The following is an 18,950-nucleotide window of genomic DNA, read 5'->3' on the forward strand; positions in this document are numbered from 1 at the left end:
AGGACCCACCAAAAGTTAAAGCACGCTATTAGGGCATTTTCCAAATGCCCCTTAAGCACTGACAGGCTTGGGGCATTGACCACCTCCCCAGGGTTCCAGGGTTTGACCACCCTCTTGGTAAAGAAATGTTTCCTCATGGCAAGTCTGAGCCTCCCCTGACACTATAGTGCCTGACACAATGTCCCTTGGTGCCTTGGGAAGGAATGGTGAGGAAATCAGGCACGCTCTCTATGTCTCTGCAAAGTTCCTGCAGAGGGAACCAAACCCCTGTCTTTCCCCTCTGGTGTCACCACAACCAAGTGAATGTCTAGAGTAGAAATACCCTTATTTACATAGTCTGAATGGACATATCACTTTTGGCGCCAATGTCCAAAAGGACAAAATCGTACCTTCCTTACTCTTTCAGTACTCAAAGTCATAAATCCTAAAGGAAAAGGAAACTCGCCAGGGTTTTAGATAAGATCTGAACATCTGCCCACAAAGGGAGGTAGGTAAATAACTCTCAGAAAGGTTAATGCCACAAATGAGCTCTGCAAGTTTTACCCTGTGGCTGAAGGGTGGTTTGTATCCCGTAAAAACATGGACAATGGCTGTGTTTCACAGAGGAAATGCACAGCTTGGTTTCACTGGGACAAGAGGATGTGACCGTGATAGCAGCAATGGGCTACGTTTGCAGGCTGGAAGAGTGCTTCGCCAGGCTGTGCTTTGGGCACGGACCCAAATGTTCGAGGTCTGAAAATGACCAACCTTTCCACCACACCAGTGTAACCTCCGCTCACTTCTTGTCCGAAGCCTGCCTTATTTCCAAGGTGGTGTGTTGGCACCGTCCACCCCAACCTATGGCTCTGGTTACGCTTTGGCTTCCCTCCAGGCTGCAGCTGCTGAAATCACCCCGCCTTTATGCCCCAGGAAAAGCTTTGTGTCCAGCCAGATCAAGTCCCTGGTCCTGCTCGCTGTGTGGCCTCATGGACATCAGCTGTGGTGCAGAGAGGGCATGGCTAATAGGGGTGGTCTGTGGGCTGCAGGGGTGGTTTCGGCCACGGGAACACAGGCCATAGCGGGCTAGAGGCCTTGAGGACAGCAGTTGGAAACACACAGTGGCTTACGCCCAATACTGGGGGGGATCCCTCTCTGTGTGTGTGTGTGTACAATGCTGCTTGACACGGTGCCTGCACACCCTCATCCCGCAAGCAGAGCATTCAGCGGGGGTCTGTCCAGCCTGTCCGATCACAGCTTCTGCTCCCCCTCCTGCTTGGAAACCCCCATGTTGCCTACCCTTCTCCCCATGAGGGAAGTGCGCAGAACCAGCGACTCTATGACATCATGTGCCCAGCACGCAGAACCAGCGACTCTGTGACATCAGCCCCGGGAACAAGGGCACCGTGGGCACCGTGAGTCCTGCGGGCACTACGTCGGCTGCTGCACTGGTGGTGACAAGCCCTCGCTTCTTGCAGCTGTCACGTGCCGCTGATGGCAGCCATGAGATTTCTCCTGCTTCTCGTTCTGCTGGCCCTGTGCTGGCCTGTGACCAGCGCATGGGAGAGCTGTGGGTAAGTGGCCCCAGGCTCTGGGAGGGAGCATGGGCAACCCTTACGGGGGTCACTGGAAGGTGCCCGCTTGTCCGCCGTGGCCACGCCACAGCCTCCCGAACCCCCGGTGGGAGGCTCAGATCCTTGCCAGCACCCAGGCTGCTGGCACAGCTCCTCTATGGGGCTAAAGCAGAAACAGAGGTGGACGGCTGCATGCCCCACGGGGTTCCCTGGCCCTGCTGCCCATGCGGTGCCTTGTGGGGAGGGAAGACGGCTGACCTTCAGCCTGAACAGCAGCAAGCCGTCAAGCAGAGCAGTAATGACTTTCTGGTTACAGAGGGACCTGCGGGCTCCGGCCCATGGCTTCTCTCTACGGCAAGTCACGCGTCGTGGGTGGCACAGATGCCCAGCCAGGCGCCTGGCCATGGATTGTGAGCATCCAGGATCCCTGGAGAGCAGGCACAGGCCATATATGTGGAGGCTCCCTCATCAGCCCACAGTGGGTGCTCACAGCAGCCCACTGCTTCATCAATGCCAGGTAAGGAGGATCAGGGAACCGGGATATCCCCACCACAACCGCAGGAGCCCCGTGCACAGCACCGCAGGCTACTCCCATTGCCTTCCCCTGCAGTACACCCAATGCCTGGGCGCTCCCCAGCCCAGCTGAGACACTGCTCAGGAGAAGGCTGGGCTTGCACCACGGCTTCCTAGCAGCCTCCAGCTTCATATGGTTCATGCCTGAGGCACGCTAGGGCAGTCAAAGCCTCTGTAGCCCTGCTTTCCTCTCTCCCTTGGGAAGCAGAAGGCAGGGAACTGCTGGGCTGCTGCAGCACGTGCATACGCTCCCTCTGACCCCTCCTTCCTCCGGCCTTCCAGGCACATCACGATGTGGCGTGTGGTCATCGGGGCCACCCAGTTGACTCGCCCGGGCCCTGAGGTCCAAGTGCGCAATATTAGGCGCCTCCTGGTTCACGAACACTATAGCAGCGTCTCGGAGAGGAACGACATTGCCTTGCTGGAATTGGACCAGCCCGTCCAGTGCAGCTCCTACGTACAGCTCGCCTGTGTGCCGGATGCCTCGCTCAGAGTGTCCACGCTGAAAACCTGTTACGTCAGTGGCTGGGGTTCCACCACTGCAAGATGTGAGTTCCCAACAAGTACTTGTGTCCCGAGTGCAAGCTTGGCACGTGGGGGAGGACGGGTCGGGCTTCCTGACAGCAGAGCTGAAAGCCAGAGTCAGCCTGTGGGCACGTATGCCTACGGAGAGGTGGGCCTGAGCCACTGCCCAAGCCAGACAGAAGGGAAACACCAGCCTAATGCCTTCAGGCTGCAAAGCCAAGCCCTCGGGAAGGGCTTCGCCCAGACAGGGGAGGAGAACTGGCAACGAGCTGCCGGGTCTTCATTCCTTTCTGTGCTCACAGCTGGAGGAACAAGCGATGTCCTGCAGGAGGCCAAGGTCCGCCTCATCGATGTCAAGCTCTGTAACAGCAGCCAGTGGTACGCAGGGGGCATCCACACCCACAACTTGTGCGCTGGCTATCCCCAGGGTGGCATCGACACCTGCCAGGTAGGAGCGTGCTACAAGTCAAGCCCCAGAAGCACGGGCAGCCCTGTCGCAACTGCCCAAACATACCCTGGCGCGTGCTTTGCCTGCCGACTCACCCTGCCACCGCTGGGTCCCCACTGCTGCTGGGGCTCACCTTCCCTTCCCCATCGGCACGTCCTTACCCAGTACCCCTCAGTCCCCCAGAGGCCGGGGACTCTGCCCAGAAAGACCATCCAGTGCTCTTGGCAGCTCATAGGGCCAGATCCCCATCCCGCAACAGCTGTCTTCCACACATCCAGCATCACTGTGTGGAGGGGAGAGACGGCCCTACCTTACAGCCCCATGATGCCCTCCCAGACCAGGTTCGGGAGGCTCCGGCACCTGAGCAGAGCCTTTCTGTGCAGTGAACGCAGTTCTGGCAGGCGCTGTGAGAGAGAAAGAGCCAGCCACGCTGCTGACAGCGGCCACCCAACACTACCTTAATCCTCTCTCCTCCACTGCAGGGCGACAGCGGTGGTCCTCTCGTGTGCAAGGACAACTATGCTGACTACTTCTGGCTTGTTGGAGTGACCAGCTGGGGCAAAGGCTGCGCAAGAGCAAAACAGCCCGGCGTCTACACCTCCACGCAGCACTTTTACAACTGGATCTTGGTACAGATGGGACTACACCCAGCAGTAACAGCTACTCCAACGCCGCAGACAGTCTCCACCTCAACCCCCTCTGAGAAGCCACAGCCAGCAACAACACAAGCGGGCAGCTTCAAGCCCTGTCCGTTTCCACACCAGAAGCTGCTGCAATTATTTAATCTGCTGCAGGAGCTCCTGCAGCTTCTGAGGGGAAGAAAGGCTTGAGGAGCAGGACAAACAGGTTCCAGCGCAGGCAGCAGTCTACCATCACCGTTTCTTCTGGGGCAATGCCTGCACATCCAAAGGCAGCCTCAGTGTCAGAGGCCTGCTCTGTCCTGCCTACGCTCCTCTGAAGGAACACAGATGTTGAAGTCCACTTAGTTCGAGAAATAAAGTTGCCACTTTTCACAGTTAACCATGCTTCAGCCCAATTCAGTCTCCTGTGAAGGCAAGGACTTCTCTGCGCGGCACCCACAGAATGAGGCTGCAGGCAGACAGCAGGGCACAAAGGGAAAGAGTCACTCAAAAGGGCTGAAAGTGTTCCTGGTCAGAGAGGAGAGGGAGGGGGCAGTGGGAGAAGGGAACAGAGGCCATAGCGGGCTAGAGGTCTTGAGGACAGCAGTTGGAAACACACAGTGGCTTACGCCCAATACTGGGGGGGATCCCTCTGTGTGTGTGTGTGTGTGTGTGTGTGTGCGTGTATGCGCTTGTGTGTGAAGAATGCAGCAGTGAACTTGAAAGTGGGCTATCTCATGGCCCAGAGACATGGATCTAGAATCACAGAATGGTTTCGGTTTGAAGGGACCTTGAAGATCATCAAGTTCCAAACCCCCGCCATAGGCAGGGACATCTCCCACTAGACCAGGTTGCTCAAAGCCCCACCCAGCCTGGCCTTGAACACCTCCAGGGACGTAGATTCCACAACTCCTCTGGGCAACCTCTTCCCGTGCCTTACCACCCTCAAAGTGAAAAATTTCTAATCTAAATCTACCTTCTTCCAGTTTGAAGCCATTCTTCCTCGTCCTATCAAACATCAAAAATGAATCAAACATTTCACGTGAACTTGAAGCCAGGAGATGCATCACCACAGTCCACAAGAATTATTGTACACCACCATAGTCAAACTTTTTGCTGGAATTTGACCAGTTCCACTCACTTCCCTAGAAATACACTGGTTGTCAATAGTTTTTGCCCCGACGCAATAAGAAGGAAATTAGTGCTAATGGTGACACTTACTCACTCACAAAAGTACTATCTAGTCATCTTGAGTATTTCAAACTACTAAAACTTCTTATAGCAACAAACTCTCTTGCTGTTCCATAGCAGAAAACAGAACAAGACAAGGCAAAACACTGATATCCTTTTCTTCTTCTTTTCACGCACTTTAAAACATATAGATATAAACACTTCTACTAATTCAAAAGGCACGTCCCTTTAAAAAAGCCATTGAAATGTCATTTTCTTTGATGTCATCCCTACAGTCACTGAGCGAATAGCACGGGTTGTACTCATGAGCACCTGTTGGGAAACAGTTTGCCTCTGATAAAAATTAAGAAGACAGTCAGCTGAGCAGACACAGCTGCAAATGGGATTTGAGTGGTTGCTGTTGGCACTTAGCACTGGAGGGTAAGGAAATGGCGGCGGGGAAAGAAAACAGGAAACCGGAAGAGGGAAAACCCATATAGGCTGCTCAGGTTTTTCACATCTGCCCCTGGGCTGGTGGCAGTCTCTTGCCATTCTGATGCCACTGCTTCTGGTGAAGGACCCAGCCATGGCTCCCCACCATCTATGCCCAGAGGGACGTCCAGCAGTGAAACACGCTTGCTTCACGAGGCAGCACCGGCGCTGAAGAGGCCAGTTTGGCCTCAGCAGTACAAGACAGTGCAGGTGGGTACGGATGAGGACGAAGGCTGAGACATTGCTGTCTCTCCCTGCTGTCCTTGCCACCTGAGGGGATGCTGTGGCTTTGCAGAGGCACTGGGGGGGACGTAGTGTCTGGCACACAGCTTGGTCCAGGCAGAAGTACATCTTACCCCTCTCCAGACACTCACACAAGCACTGAGGGCCCCTGGCACGCCGTGGACGAGGCACCAATGCGTTCCCTCGCCCAACCAGCTGTGGTTAGCGGCCTTGGGGGACATCCTGAAGACAGACCTTCTGCCATCTCTCCTCGCCCCACAGCCCGCTGCAGAGCTACCACAGCTTTTGCCTTCAACTACTATGCCGGCAAGACAAAGAAAATCCTAGGAGAAGGACAACAGGAAAGATGAAAGGCTTTTATGATCACTAAAGCTGAATTATTGATTTAGCTAAAAAATCCACCAGGGAGGTAAGGGAACTATTTCCTTGGGCGTTTTTACCCGTAGACGATATGGGAAAGCTAGGGATACTGACATTCCACATTCAGTCTTCTGCTGTTAAATCAAGGGAGCGCATCCAGGAGGGATTCTTCTTTCTCCCTTTTGTTGCCTTTGCCAACAAAGGAAGTTCTCTGCTATAATTATCAGGAAGATGTGCAGGACAAAGGAGCAGGAGAACCAAGACTGTATTTCGTTAGAGACCCTCAAGAAATGGTCTAAACTTGGGGACAATCAGTCTCCTAGGAGTGTTAAGAAAATCGGTGTGTTCATCTAAAGTGAGACACCTCCAGGAGAGAGTCCAAGACAGCTACTTCTTTGCCAGTCACTGTGACACAAGCTGAGGATTTAGTAACTAATTAAGATTCTTTTTCTGACCAGGTATGCTTTTGAATCCACCAAATGCATATTATGCCCTCCTCTACGCCCAGCCAGCTCCTACATTAAACCTAGACCTATGTGACAACCTGAACTTCTCAAGTCTCTGCTCCACAACAGTGCACAAGATCCAACTTTCAGGAATAGGAAGATGCACCACAGCCTGTAGCAAACTGGGTTTGTGGGTATCGTCAGGAAGAATAGGATAGGATAGGATAGGATAGGATAGGATAGGATAGGATAGGATAGGATAGGATAGGATAGGATGGTTCAGGTGGAAGGAACCTACAACGATCCTCTAGTCCAACTCTCCTACCACTTCAGGACCCACCAAAAGTTAAAGCACGCTATTAAGGGCATTTTCCAAACGCCCCTTAAGCACTGACAGGCTTGGGGCATTGACCACCTCCCCAGGGTTCCAGGGTTTGACCACCCTCTTGGTAAAGAAATGTTTCCTCATGGCAAGTCTGAGCCTCCCCGGACACTATAGTAGCAAATGTCCCTTGGTGCCTTGGGAAGGAATGGTGAGGAAATCAGGCACGCTCTCTATGTCTCTGCAAAGTTCCTGCAGAGGGAACCAAACCCCTGTCTTTCCCCTCTGGTGTCACCACAACCAAGTGAATGTCTAGAGTAGAAATACCCTTATTTACATAGTCTGAATGGACATATCACTTTTGGCGCCAATGTCCAAAAGGACAAAATCGTACCTTCCTTACTCTTTCAGTACTCAAAGTCATAAATCCTAAAGGAAAAGGAAACTCGCCAGGGTTTTAGATAAGATCTGAACATCTGCCCACAAAGGGAGGTAGGTAAATAACTCTCAGAAAGGTTAATGCCACAAATGAGCTCTGCAAGTTTTACCCTGTGGCTGAAGGGTGGTTTGTATCCCGTAAAAACATGGACAATGGCTGTGTTTCACAGAGGAAATGCACAGCTTGGTTTCACTGGGACAAGAGGATGTGACCGTGATAGCAGCAATGGGCTACGTTTGCAGGCTGGAAGAGTGCTTCGCCAGGCTGTGCTTTGGGCACGGACCCAAATGTTCGAGGTCTGAAAATGACCAACCTTTCCACCACACCAGTGTAACCTCCGCTCACTTCTTGTCCGAAGCCTGCCTTATTTCCAAGGTGGTGTGTTGGCACCGTCCACCCCAACCTATGGCTCTGGTTACGCTTTGGCTTCCCTCCAGGCTGCAGCTGCTGAAATCACCCCGCCTTTATGCCCCAGGAAAAGCTTTGTGTCCAGCCAGATCAAGTCCCTGGTCCTGCTCGCTGTGTGGCCTCATGGACATCAGCTGTGGTGCAGAGAGGGCATGGCTAATAGGGGTGGTCTGTGGGCTGCAGGGGTGGTTTCGGCCACGGGAACACAGGCCATAGCGGGCTAGAGGCCTTGAGGACAGCAGTTGGAAACACACAGTGGCTTACGCCCAATACTGGGGGGGATCCCTCTCTGTGTGTGTGTGTGTGTGTGTGTGTACAATGCTGCTTGACACGGTGCCTGCACACCCTCATCCCGCAAGCAGAGCATTCAGCGGGGGTCTGTCCAGCCTGTCCGATCACAGCTTCTGCTTCCCCTCCTGCTTGGAAACCCCCATGTTGCCTACCCTTCTCCCCATGAGGGAAGTGCGCAGAACCAGCGACTCTATGACATCATGTGCCCAGCAGGCAGAACCAGCGACTCTGTGACATCAGCCCCGGGAACAAGGGCACCGTGGGCACCGTGAGTCCTGCGGGCACTACGTCGGCTGCTGCACTGGTGGTGACAAGCCCTCGCTTCTTGCAGCTGTCACGTGCCGCTGATGGCAGCCATGAGATTTCTCCTGCTTCTCGTTCTGCTGGCCCTGTGCTGGCCTGTGACCAGCGCATGGGAGAGCTGTGGGTAAGTGGCCCCAGGCTCTGGGAGGGAGCATGGGCAACCCTTACGGGGGTCACTGGAAGGTGCCCGCTTGTCCGCCGTGGCCACGCCACAGCCTCCCGACCCACAGGTGGGAGGCTCAGATCCTTGCCAGCACCCAGGCTGCTGGCACAGCTCCTCTATGGGGCTAAAGCAGAAACAGAGGTGGACGGCTGCATGCCCCACGGGGTTCCCTGGCCCTGCTGCCCATGCGGTGCCTTGTGGGGAGGGAAGACGGCTGACCTTCAGCCTGAACAGCAGCAAGCCGTCAAGCAGAGCAGTAATGACTTTCTGGTTACAGAGGGACCTGCGGGCTCCGGCCCATGGCTTCTCTCTACGGCAAGTCACGCGTCGTGGGTGGCACAGATGCCCAGCCAGGCGCCTGGCCATGGATTGTGAGCATCCAGGATCCCTGGAGAGCAGGCACAGGCCATATATGTGGAGGCTCCCTCATCAGCCCACAGTGGGTGCTCACAGCAGCCCACTGCTTCATCAATGCCAGGTAAGGAGGATCAGGGAACCGGGATATCCCCACCACAACCGCAGGAGCCCCGTGCACAGCACCGCAGGCTACTCCCATTGCCTTCCCCTGCAGTACACCCAATGCCTGGGCGCTCCCCAGCCCAGCTGAGACACTGCTCAGGAGAAGGCTGGGCTTGCACCACGGCTTCCTAGCAGCCTCCAGCTTCATATGGTTCATGCCTGAGGCACGCTAGGGCAGTCAAAGCCTCTGTAGCCCTGCTTTCCTCTCTCCCTTGGGAAGCAGAAGGCAGGGAACTGCTGGGCTGCTGCAGCACGTGCATACGCTCCCTCTGACCCCTCCTTCCTCCGGCCTTCCAGGCACATCACGATGTGGCGTGTGGTCATCGGGGCCACCCAGTTGACTCGCCCGGGCCCTGAGGTCCAAGTGCGCAATATTAGGCGCCTCCTGGTTCACGAACACTATAGCAGCGTCTCGGAGAGGAACGACATTGCCTTGCTGGAATTGGACCAGCCCGTCCAGTGCAGCTCCTACGTACAGCTCGCCTGTGTGCCGGATGCCTCGCTCAGAGTGTCCACGCTGAAAACCTGTTACGTCAGTGGCTGGGGTTCCACCACTGCAAGATGTGAGTTCCCAACAAGTACTTGTGTCCCGAGTGCAAGCTTGGCACGTGGGGGAGGACGGGTCGGGCTTCCTGACAGCAGAGCTGAAAGCCAGAGTCAGCCTGTGGGCACGTATGCCTACGGAGAGGTGGGCCTGAGCCACTGCCCAAGCCAGACAGAAGGGAAACACCAGCCTAATGCCTTCAGGCTGCAAAGCCAAGCCCTCGGGAAGGGCTTCGCCCAGACAGGGGAGGAGAACTGGCAACGAGCTGCCGGGTCTTCATTCCTTTCTGTGCTCACAGCTGGAGGAACAAGCGATGTCCTGCAGGAGGCCAAGGTCCGCCTCATCGATGTCAAGCTCTGTAACAGCAGCCAGTGGTACGCAGGGGGCATCCACACCCACAACTTGTGCGCTGGCTATCCCCAGGGTGGCATCGACACCTGCCAGGTAGGAGCGTGCTACAAGTCAAGCCCCAGAAGCACGGGCAGCCCTGTCGCAACTGCCCAAACATACCCTGGCGCGTGCTTTGCCTGCCGACTCACCCTGCCACCGCTGGGTCCCCACTGCTGCTGGGGCTCACCTTCCCTTCCCCATCGGCACGTCCTTACCCAGTACCCCTCAGTCCCCCAGAGGCCGGGGACTCTGCCCAGAAAGACCATCCAGTGCTCTTGGCAGCTCATAGGGCCAGATCCCCATCCCGCAACAGCTGTCTTCCACACATCCAGCATCACTGTGTGGAGGGGAGAGACGGCCCTACCTTACAGCCCCATGATGCCCTCCCAGACCAGGTTCGGGAGGCTCCGGCACCTGAGCAGAGCCTTTCTGTGCAGTGAACGCAGTTCTGGCAGGCGCTGTGAGAGAGAAAGAGCCAGCCACGCTGCTGACAGCGGCCACCCAACACTACCTTAATCCTCTCTCCTCCACTGCAGGGCGACAGCGGTGGTCCTCTCGTGTGCAAGGACAACTATGCTGACTACTTCTGGCTTGTTGGAGTGACCAGCTGGGGCAAAGGCTGCGCAAGAGCAAAACAGCCCGGCGTCTACACCTCCACGCAGCACTTTTACAACTGGATCTTGGTACAGATGGGACTACACCCAGCAGTAACAGCTACTCCAACGCCGCAGACAGTCTCCACCTCAACCCCCTCTGAGAAGCCACAGCCAGCAACAACACAAGCGGGCAGCTTCAAGCCCTGTCCGTTTCCACACCAGAAGCTGCTGCAATTATTTAATCTGCTGCAGGAGCTCCTGCAGCTTCTGAGGGGAAGAAAGGCTTGAGGAGCAGGACAAACAGGTTCCAGCGCAGGCAGCAGTCTACCATCACCGTTTCTTCTGGGGCAATGCCTGCACATCCAAAGGCAGCCTCAGTGTCAGAGGCCTGCTCTGTCCTGCCTACGCTCCTCTGAAGGAACACAGATGTTGAAGTCCACTTAGTTCGAGAAATAAAGTTGCCACTTTTCACAGTTAACCATGCTTCAGCCCAATTCAGTCTCCTGTGAAGGCAAGGACTTCTCTGCGCGGCACCCACAGAATGAGGCTGCAGGCAGACAGCAGGGCACAAAGGGAAAGAGTCACTCAAAAGGGCTGAAAGTGTTCCTGGTCAGAGAGGAGAGGGAGGGGGCAGTGGGAGAAGGGAACAGAGGCCATAGCGGGCTAGAGGTCTTGAGGACAGCAGTTGGAAACACACAGTGGCTTACGCCCAATACTGGGGGGGATCCCTCTGTGTGTGTGTGTGTGTGTGTGTGTGCGTGTATGCGCTTGTGTGTGAAGAATGCAGCAGTGAACTTGAAAGTGGGCTATCTCATGGCCCAGAGACATGGATCTAGAATCACAGAATGGTTTCGGTTTGAAGGGACCTTGAAGATCATCAAGTTCCAAACCCCCGCCATAGGCAGGGACATCTCCCACTAGACCAGGTTGCTCAAAGCCCCACCCAGCCTGGCCTTGAACACCTCCAGGGACGTAGATTCCACAACTCCTCTGGGCAACCTCTTCCCGTGCCTTACCACCCTCAAAGTGAAAAATTTCTAATCTAAATCTACCTTCTTCCAGTTTGAAGCCATTCTTCCTCGTCCTATCAAACATCAAAAATGAATCAAACATTTCACGTGAACTTGAAGCCAGGAGATGCATCACCACAGTCCACAAGAATTATTGTACACCACCATAGTCAAACTTTTTGCTGGAATTTGACCAGTTCCACTCACTTCCCTAGAAATACACTGGTTGTCAATAGTTTTTGCCCCGACGCAATAAGAAGGAAATTAGTGCTAATGGTGACACTTACTCACTCACAAAAGTACTATCTAGTCATCTTGAGTATTTCAAACTACTAAAACTTCTTATAGCAACAAACTCTCTTGCTGTTCCATAGCAGAAAACAGAACAAGACAAGGCAAAACACTGATATCCTTTTCTTCTTCTTTTCACGCACTTTAAAACATATAGATATAAACACTTCTACTAATTCAAAAGGCACGTCCCTTTAAAAAAGCCATTGAAATGTCATTTTCTTTGATGTCATCCCTACAGTCACTGAGCGAATAGCACGGGTTGTACTCATGAGCACCTGTTGGGAAACAGTTTGCCTCTGATAAAAATTAAGAAGACAGTCAGCTGAGCAGACACAGCTGCCAATGGGATTTGAGTGGTTGCTGTTGGCACTTAGCACTGGAGGGTAAGGAAATGGCGGCGGGGAAAGAAAACAGGAAACCGGAAGAGGGAAAACCCATATAGGCTGCTCAGGTTTTTCACATCTGCCCCTGGGCTGGTGGCAGTCTCTTGCCATTCTGATGCCACTGCTTCTGGTGAAGGACCCAGCCATGGCTCCCCACCATCTATGCCCAGAGGGACGTCCAGCAGTGAAACACGCTTGCTTCACGAGGCAGCACCGGCGCTGAAGAGGCCAGTTTGGCCTCAGCAGTACAAGACAGTGCAGGTGGGTACGGATGAGGACGAAGGCTGAGACATTGCTGTCTCTCCCTGCTGTCCTTGCCACCTGAGGGGATGCTGTGGCTTTGCAGAGGCACTGGGGGGGACGTAGTGTCTGGCACACAGCTTGGTCCAGGCAGAAGTACATCTTACCCCTCTCCAGACACTCACACAAGCACTGAGGGCCCCTGGCACGCCGTGGACGAGGCACCAATGCGTTCCCTCGCCCAACCAGCTGTGGTTAGCGGCCTTGGGGGACATCCTGAAGACAGACCTTCTGCCATCTCTCCTCGCCCCACAGCCCGCTGCAGAGCTACCACAGCTTTTGCCTTCAACTACTATGCCGGCAAGACAAAGAAAATCCTAGGAGAAGGACAACAGGAAAGATGAAAGGCTTTTATGATCACTAAAGCTGAATTATTGATTTAGCTAAAAAATCCACCAGGGAGGTAAGGGAACTATTTCCTTGGGCGTTTTTACCCGTAGACGATATGGGAAAGCTAGGGATACTGACATTCCACATTCAGTCTTCTGCTGTTAAATCAAGGGAGCGCATCCAGGAGGGATTCTTCTTTCTCCCTTTTGTTGCCTTTGCCAACAAAGGAAGTTCTCTGCTATAATTATCAGGAAGATGTGCAGGACAAAGGAGCAGGAGAACCAAGACTGTATTTCGTTAGAGACCCTCAAGAAATGGTCTAAACTTGGGGACAATCAGTCTCCTAGGAGTGTTAAGAAAATCGGTGTGTTCATCTAAAGTGAGACACCTCCAGGAGAGAGTCCAAGACAGCTACTTCTTTGCCAGTCACTGTGACACAAGCTGAGGATTTAGTAACTAATTAAGATTCTTTTTCTGACCAGGTATGCTTTTGAATCCACCAAATGCATATTATGCCCTCCTCTACGCCCAGCCAGCTCCTACATTAAACCTAGACCTATGTGACAACCTGAACTTCTCAAGTCTCTGCTCCACAACAGTGCACAAGATCCAACTTTCAGGAATAGGAAGATGCACCACAGCCTGTAGCAAACTGGGTTTGTGGGTATCGTCAGGAAGAATAGGATAGGATAGGATAGGATAGGATAGGATAGGATAGGATAGGATAGGATAGGATAGGATGGTTCAGGTGGAAGGAACCTACAACGATCCTCTAGTCCAACTCTCCTACCACTTCAGGACCCACCAAAAGTTAAAGCACGCTATTAAGGGCATTTTCCAAACGCCCCTTAAGCACTGACAGGCTTGGGGCATTGACCACCTCCCCAGGGTTCCAGGGTTTGACCACCCTCTTGGTAAAGAAATGTTTCCTCATGTCAAGTCTGAGCCTCCCCTGACACTATAGTGCCTGACACAATGTCCCTTGGTGCCTTGGGAAGGAATGGTGAGGAAATCAGGCACGCTCTCTATGTCTCTGCAAAGTTCCTGCAGAGGGAACCAAACCCCTGTCTTTCCCCTCTGGTGTCACCACAACCAAGTGAATGTCTAGAGTAGAAATACCCTTATTTACATAGTCTGAATGGACATATCACTTTTGGCGCCAATGTCCAAAAGGACAAAATCGTACCTTCCTTACTCTTTCAGTACTCAAAGTCATAAATCCTAAAGGAAAAGGAAACTCGCCAGGGTTTTAGATAAGATCTGAACATCTGCCCACAAAGGGAGGTAGGTAAATAACTCTCAGAAAGGTTAATGCCACAAATGAGCTCTGCAAGTTTTACCCTGTGGCTGAAGGGTGGTTTGTATCCCGTAAAAACATGGACAATGGCTGTGTTTCAAAGAGGAAATGCACAGCTTGGTTTCACTGGGACAAGAGGATGTGACCGTGATAGCAGCAATGGGCTACGTTTGCAGGCTGGAAGAGTGCTTCGCCAGGCTGTGCTTTGGGCACGGACCCAAATGTTCGAGGTCTGAAAATGACCAACCTTTCCACCACACCAGTGTAACCTCCGCTCACTTCTTGTCCGAAGCCTGCCTTATTTCCAAGGTGGTGTGTTGGCACCGTCCACCCCAACCTATGGCTCTGGTTACGCTTTGGCTTCCCTCCAGGCTGCAGCTGCTGAAATCACCCCGCCTTTATGCCCCAGGAAAAGCTTTGTGTCCAGCCAGATCAAGTCCCTGGTCCTGCTCGCTGTGTGGCCTCATGGACATCAGCTGTGGTGCAGAGAGGGCATGGCTAATAGGGGTGGTCTGTGGGCTGCAGGGGTGGTTTCGGCCACGGGAACACAGGCCATAGCGGGCTAGAGGCCTTGAGGACAGCAGTTGGAAACACACAGTGGCTTACGCCCAATACTGGGGGGGATCCCTCTCTGTGTGTGTGTGTGTGTGTGTGTGTACAATGCTGCTTGACACGGTGCCTGCACACCCTCATCCCGCAAGCAGAGCATTCAGCGGGGGTCTGTCCAGCCTGTCCGATCACAGCTTCTGCTCCCCCTCCTGCTTGGAAACCCCCATGTTGCCTACCCTTCTCCCCATGAGGGAAGTGCGCAGAACCAGCGACTCTATGACATCATGTGCCCAGCACGCAGAACCAGCGACTCTGTGACATCAGCCCCGGGAACAAGGGCACCGTGGGCACCGTGAGTCCTGCAGGCACTACGTCGGCTGCTGCACTGGTGGTGACAAGCCCTCGCTTCTTGCAGCTGTCACGTGCCGCTGATGGCAGCCATGAGATTTCTCCTGCTTCTCGTTCTGCTGGCCCTGTGCTGGCCTGTGACCAGCGCATGGGAGAGCTGTGGGTAAGTGGCCCCAGGCTCTGGGAGGGAGCATGGGCAACCCTTACGGGGGTCACTGGAAGGTGCCCGCTTGTCCGCCGTGGCCACGCCACAGCCTCCCGAACCCCCGGTGGGAGGCTCAGATCCTTGCCAGCACCCAGGCTGCTGGCACAGCTCCTCTATGGGGCTAAAGCAGAAACAGAGGTGGACGGCTGCATGCCCCACGGGGTTCCCTGGCCCTGCTGCCCATGCGGTGCCTTGTGGGGAGGGAAGACGGCTGACCTTCAGCCTGAACAGCAGCAAGCCGTCAAGCAGAGCAGTAATGACTTTCTGGTTACAGAGGGACCTGCGGGCTCCGGCCCATGGCTTCTCTCTACGGCAAGTCACGCGTCGTGGGTGGCACAGATGCCCAGCCAGGCGCCTGGCCATGGATTGTGAGCATCCAGGATCCCTGGAGAGCAGGCACAGGCCATATATGTGGAGGCTCCCTCATCAGCCCACAGTGGGTGCTCACAGCAGCCCACTGCTTCATCAATGCCAGGTAAGGAGGATCAGGGAACCGGGATATCCCCACCACAACCGCAGGAGCCCCGTGCACAGCACCGCAGGCTACTCCCATTGCCTTCCCCTGCAGTACACCCAATGCCTGGGCGCTCCCCAGCCCAGCTGAGACACTGCTCAGGAGAAGGCTGGGCTTGCACCACGGCTTCCTAGCAGCCTCCAGCTTCATATGGTTCATGCCTGAGGCACGCTAGGGCAGTCAAAGCCTCTGTAGCCCTGCTTTCCTCTCTCCCTTGGGAAGCAGAAGGCAGGGAACTGCTGGGCTGCTGCAGCACGTGCATACGCTCCCTCTGACCCCTCCTTCCTCCGGCCTTCCAGGCACATCACGATGTGGCGTGTGGTCATCGGGGCCACCCAGTTGACTCGCCCGGGCCCTGAGGTCCAAGTGCGCAATATTAGGCGCCTCCTGGTTCACGAACACTATAGCAGCGTCTCGGAGAGGAACGACATTGCCTTGCTGGAATTGGACCAGCCCGTCCAGTGCAGCTCCTACGTACAGCTCGCCTGTGTGCCGGATGCCTCGCTCAGAGTGTCCACGCTGAAAACCTGTTACGTCAGTGGCTGGGGTTCCACCACTGCAAGATGTGAGTTCCCAACAAGTACTTGTGTCCCGAGTGCAAGCTTGGCACGTGGGGGAGGACGGGTCGGGCTTCCTGACAGCAGAGCTGAAAGCCAGAGTCAGCCTGTGGGCACGTATGCCTACGGAGAGGTGGGCCTGAGCCACTGCCCAAGCCAGACGGAAGGGAAACACCAGCCTAATGCCTTCAGGCTGCAAAGCCAAGCCCTCGGGAAGGGCTTCGCCCAGACAGGGGAGGAGAACTGGCAACGAGCTGCCGGGTCTTCATTCCTTTCTGTGCTCACAGCTGGAGGAACAAGCGATGTCCTGCAGGAGGCCAAGGTCCGCCTCATCGATGTCAAGCTCTGTAACAGCAGCCAGTGGTACGCAGGGGGCATCCACACCCACAACTTGTGCGCTGGCTATCCCCAGGGTGGCATCGACACCTGCCAGGTAGGAGCGTGCTACAAGTCAAGCCCCAGAAGCACGGGCAGCCCTGTCGCAACTGCCCAAACATACCCTGGCGCGTGCTTTGCCTGCCGACTCACCCTGCCACCGCTGGGTCCCCACTGCTGCTGGGGCTCACCTTCCCTTCCCCATCGGCACGTCCTTACCCAGTACCCCTCAGTCCCCCAGAGGCCGGGGACTCTGCCCAGAAAGACCGTCCAGTGCTCTTGGCAGCTCATAGGGCCAGATCCCCATCCCGCAACATCTGTCTTCCACACATCCAGCATCACTGTGTGGAGGGGAGAGACGGCCCTACCTTACAGCCCCATGATCCCCTCCCAGACCAGGTTTGGGAGGCTCCGGCACCTGAGCAGAGCCTTTCTGTGCAGTGAACGCAGTTCTGGCAGGCGCTGTGAGAGAGAAAGAGCCAGCCACGCTGCTGACAGCGGCCACCCAACACTACCTTAATCCTCTCTCCTCCACTGCAGGGCGACAGCGGTGGTCCTCTCGTGTGCAAGGACAACTATGCTGACTACTTCTGGCTTGTTGGAGTGACCAGCTGGGGCAAAGGCTGCGCAAGAGCAAAACAGCCCGGCGTCTACACCTCCACGCAGCACTTTTACAACTGGATCTTGGTACAGATGGGACTGCGCCCAGCAGTAACAGCTACTCCAACGCCGCAGACAGTCTCCACCTCAAGCCCCTCTGAGAAGCCACAGCCAGCAACAACACAAGCGGGCAGCTTCAAGCCCTGTCCATTTCCACACCAGAAGCTGGTAGAATTATTTAATCTGCTGCAGGAGCTCCTGCAGCTTCTGAGGGGAAGAAAGGCTTGAGGAGCAGGACAAACAGGCTCCAGCGCAGGCAGCAGTCTACCATCACCGTTTCTTCTGGGGCAATCCAATGCACATCCAAAGGCAGCCTCAGTGTCAGAGGCCTGCTCTGTCCTGCCTACGCTCCTCTGAAGGAACACAGATGTTGAAGTCCACTTAGTTCGAGAAATAAAGTTGCCACTTTTCACAGTTAACCATGCTTCAGCCCAATTCAGTCTCCTGTGAAGGCAAGGACTTCTCTGCGCGGCACCCACAGAATGAGGCTGCAGGCAGACAGCAGGGCACAAAGGGAAAAAGTCACTCAAAAGGGCTGAAAGTGTTCCTGGTCAGAGAGGAGGGGCAGGAGGCAGTGGGAGAAGGGAACAGAGGCCATAGCGGGCTAGAGGCCTTGAGGACAGCAGTTGGAAACACACAGTGGCTTACGCCCAATACTGGGGGGGATCCCTCTGTGTGTGTGTGTGTATGTACAATGCACCAGTGAACTTGAACTGGGCTATCTCATGGCCCAGAGGCATGGATCTAGAATCACACAACCAGAGAACCATAGAATGGTTTATGTTGGAAGTCACCTTAAAGATCATCTAGTTCCAAATCCCCTGCCATGGGCAGGGACACCTCCCCCTAGAGCAGGGTACTCAAAGCCCCTCCCAGCCTGGCCTTGAACACCTCCAGGGATGGAGTTTCCACAACTTCTCTGGGCAACTTCTTCCAGTGTCTTACCACCTTCAAAGTGAAAAATTTCTTCCTTATATCTAATCTAAATCTACCCTCTTCTAGTTTGAAGCCATTACCTCTCGTCCTATCACTACATGCCCCAGTAAAAAGTCCTTCCCCAGCTCTCCTCTAGTTCCACTTTAGGTATTGGAAGGCCACAATAAGGTCTCTCCAGAGCCTTCTCTTCTCCAGGCTAAAGAAACCCAACACTCTCAGCCTGTCAGAAAGACCCAAGTTTTGCACCAATGTCTGGGTAAGGACCTTGACATCTAGGCACAGAAATTACATGGACGGAATTTCCATAGTCTTATTTGAGGAATCTATGATCATGCTGTGCTTACCAATGTAGGGAGTGAGGGTGTGTTTATGTTTTACTAGTGAACATCCAGTCCTGATCACTTGGAAAGACAGAAAAGGATGGGACTGTGTTCATGATTTTGTTAGTGTTGGTTACATATACATGGGTGCTGGTAAAGGCATTTGTCTGTCTATGTCAACCTGTTTTGCCATTCTCATTAATTGTTTTGGTCTGTGTTTGTGTTTGTGTATCTGGCTCTTTTCAAAGCAGCATGTCTCTTGAGCACACAAATGGGAACAGCAACAGCCATGTCCATTGAGCTGGGGTAGGACAAGCCTACTGGGTCTAAGAGTCCTCCTGCGGACCTGAAAAGAGAAAACCCCTGCGTTCAGAAGTCTACTGGATCTGGCTACTCCGTAACAGAATGGGGAAGGAAAGCCAAAGAAACTCTGCAGCAGAGATCACACGGGTAGACAGAGAGGCAGCAGT

General features: G+C 54.4%; 4 protein-coding genes across 5 annotated transcripts in view; 3 read left to right on the forward strand and 1 right to left on the reverse strand.

Moving 5' to 3' along the window:
- Positions 1-18,950, reverse strand: part of PDE1C (phosphodiesterase 1C) — a gene marked incomplete at both ends in the record, with an annotated part of 391,441 nt that overhangs the window by 55,414 nt on the left and 317,077 nt on the right. The window lies entirely within an intron of this gene.
- Positions 1,889-3,926, forward strand: LOC309669134 (acrosin-like; the record flags this gene model as incomplete). Its single annotated transcript, XM_082479737.1, has 4 exons — positions 1,889-2,067; positions 2,406-2,671; positions 2,951-3,096; positions 3,579-3,926. 4 exons carry the CDS (start codon positions 1,889-1,891, stop codon positions 3,924-3,926), a joined length of 939 nt encoding a protein of 312 aa, XP_082335863.1.
- On the forward strand, positions 8,653-10,690 carry LOC309669135 (acrosin-like; the record flags this gene model as incomplete). The annotated part of the gene is made up of 4 exons (XM_082479738.1): positions 8,653-8,831; positions 9,170-9,435; positions 9,715-9,860; positions 10,343-10,690. The coding sequence occupies 4 exons, from the start codon at positions 8,653-8,655 to the stop codon at positions 10,688-10,690; spliced, it is 939 nt and encodes a 312-aa protein (XP_082335864.1).
- On the forward strand, positions 15,415-17,452 carry LOC309669136 (acrosin-like; the record flags this gene model as incomplete). Its single annotated transcript, XM_082479739.1, has 4 exons — positions 15,415-15,593; positions 15,932-16,197; positions 16,477-16,622; positions 17,105-17,452. 4 exons carry the CDS (start codon positions 15,415-15,417, stop codon positions 17,450-17,452), a joined length of 939 nt encoding a protein of 312 aa, XP_082335865.1.

Source organism: Vanellus vanellus, assembly GCF_965231255.1.
Source record: "Vanellus vanellus genome assembly, chromosome: 2".
Classification (NCBI taxonomy): domain Eukaryota; kingdom Metazoa; phylum Chordata; class Aves; order Charadriiformes; family Charadriidae; genus Vanellus; species Vanellus vanellus.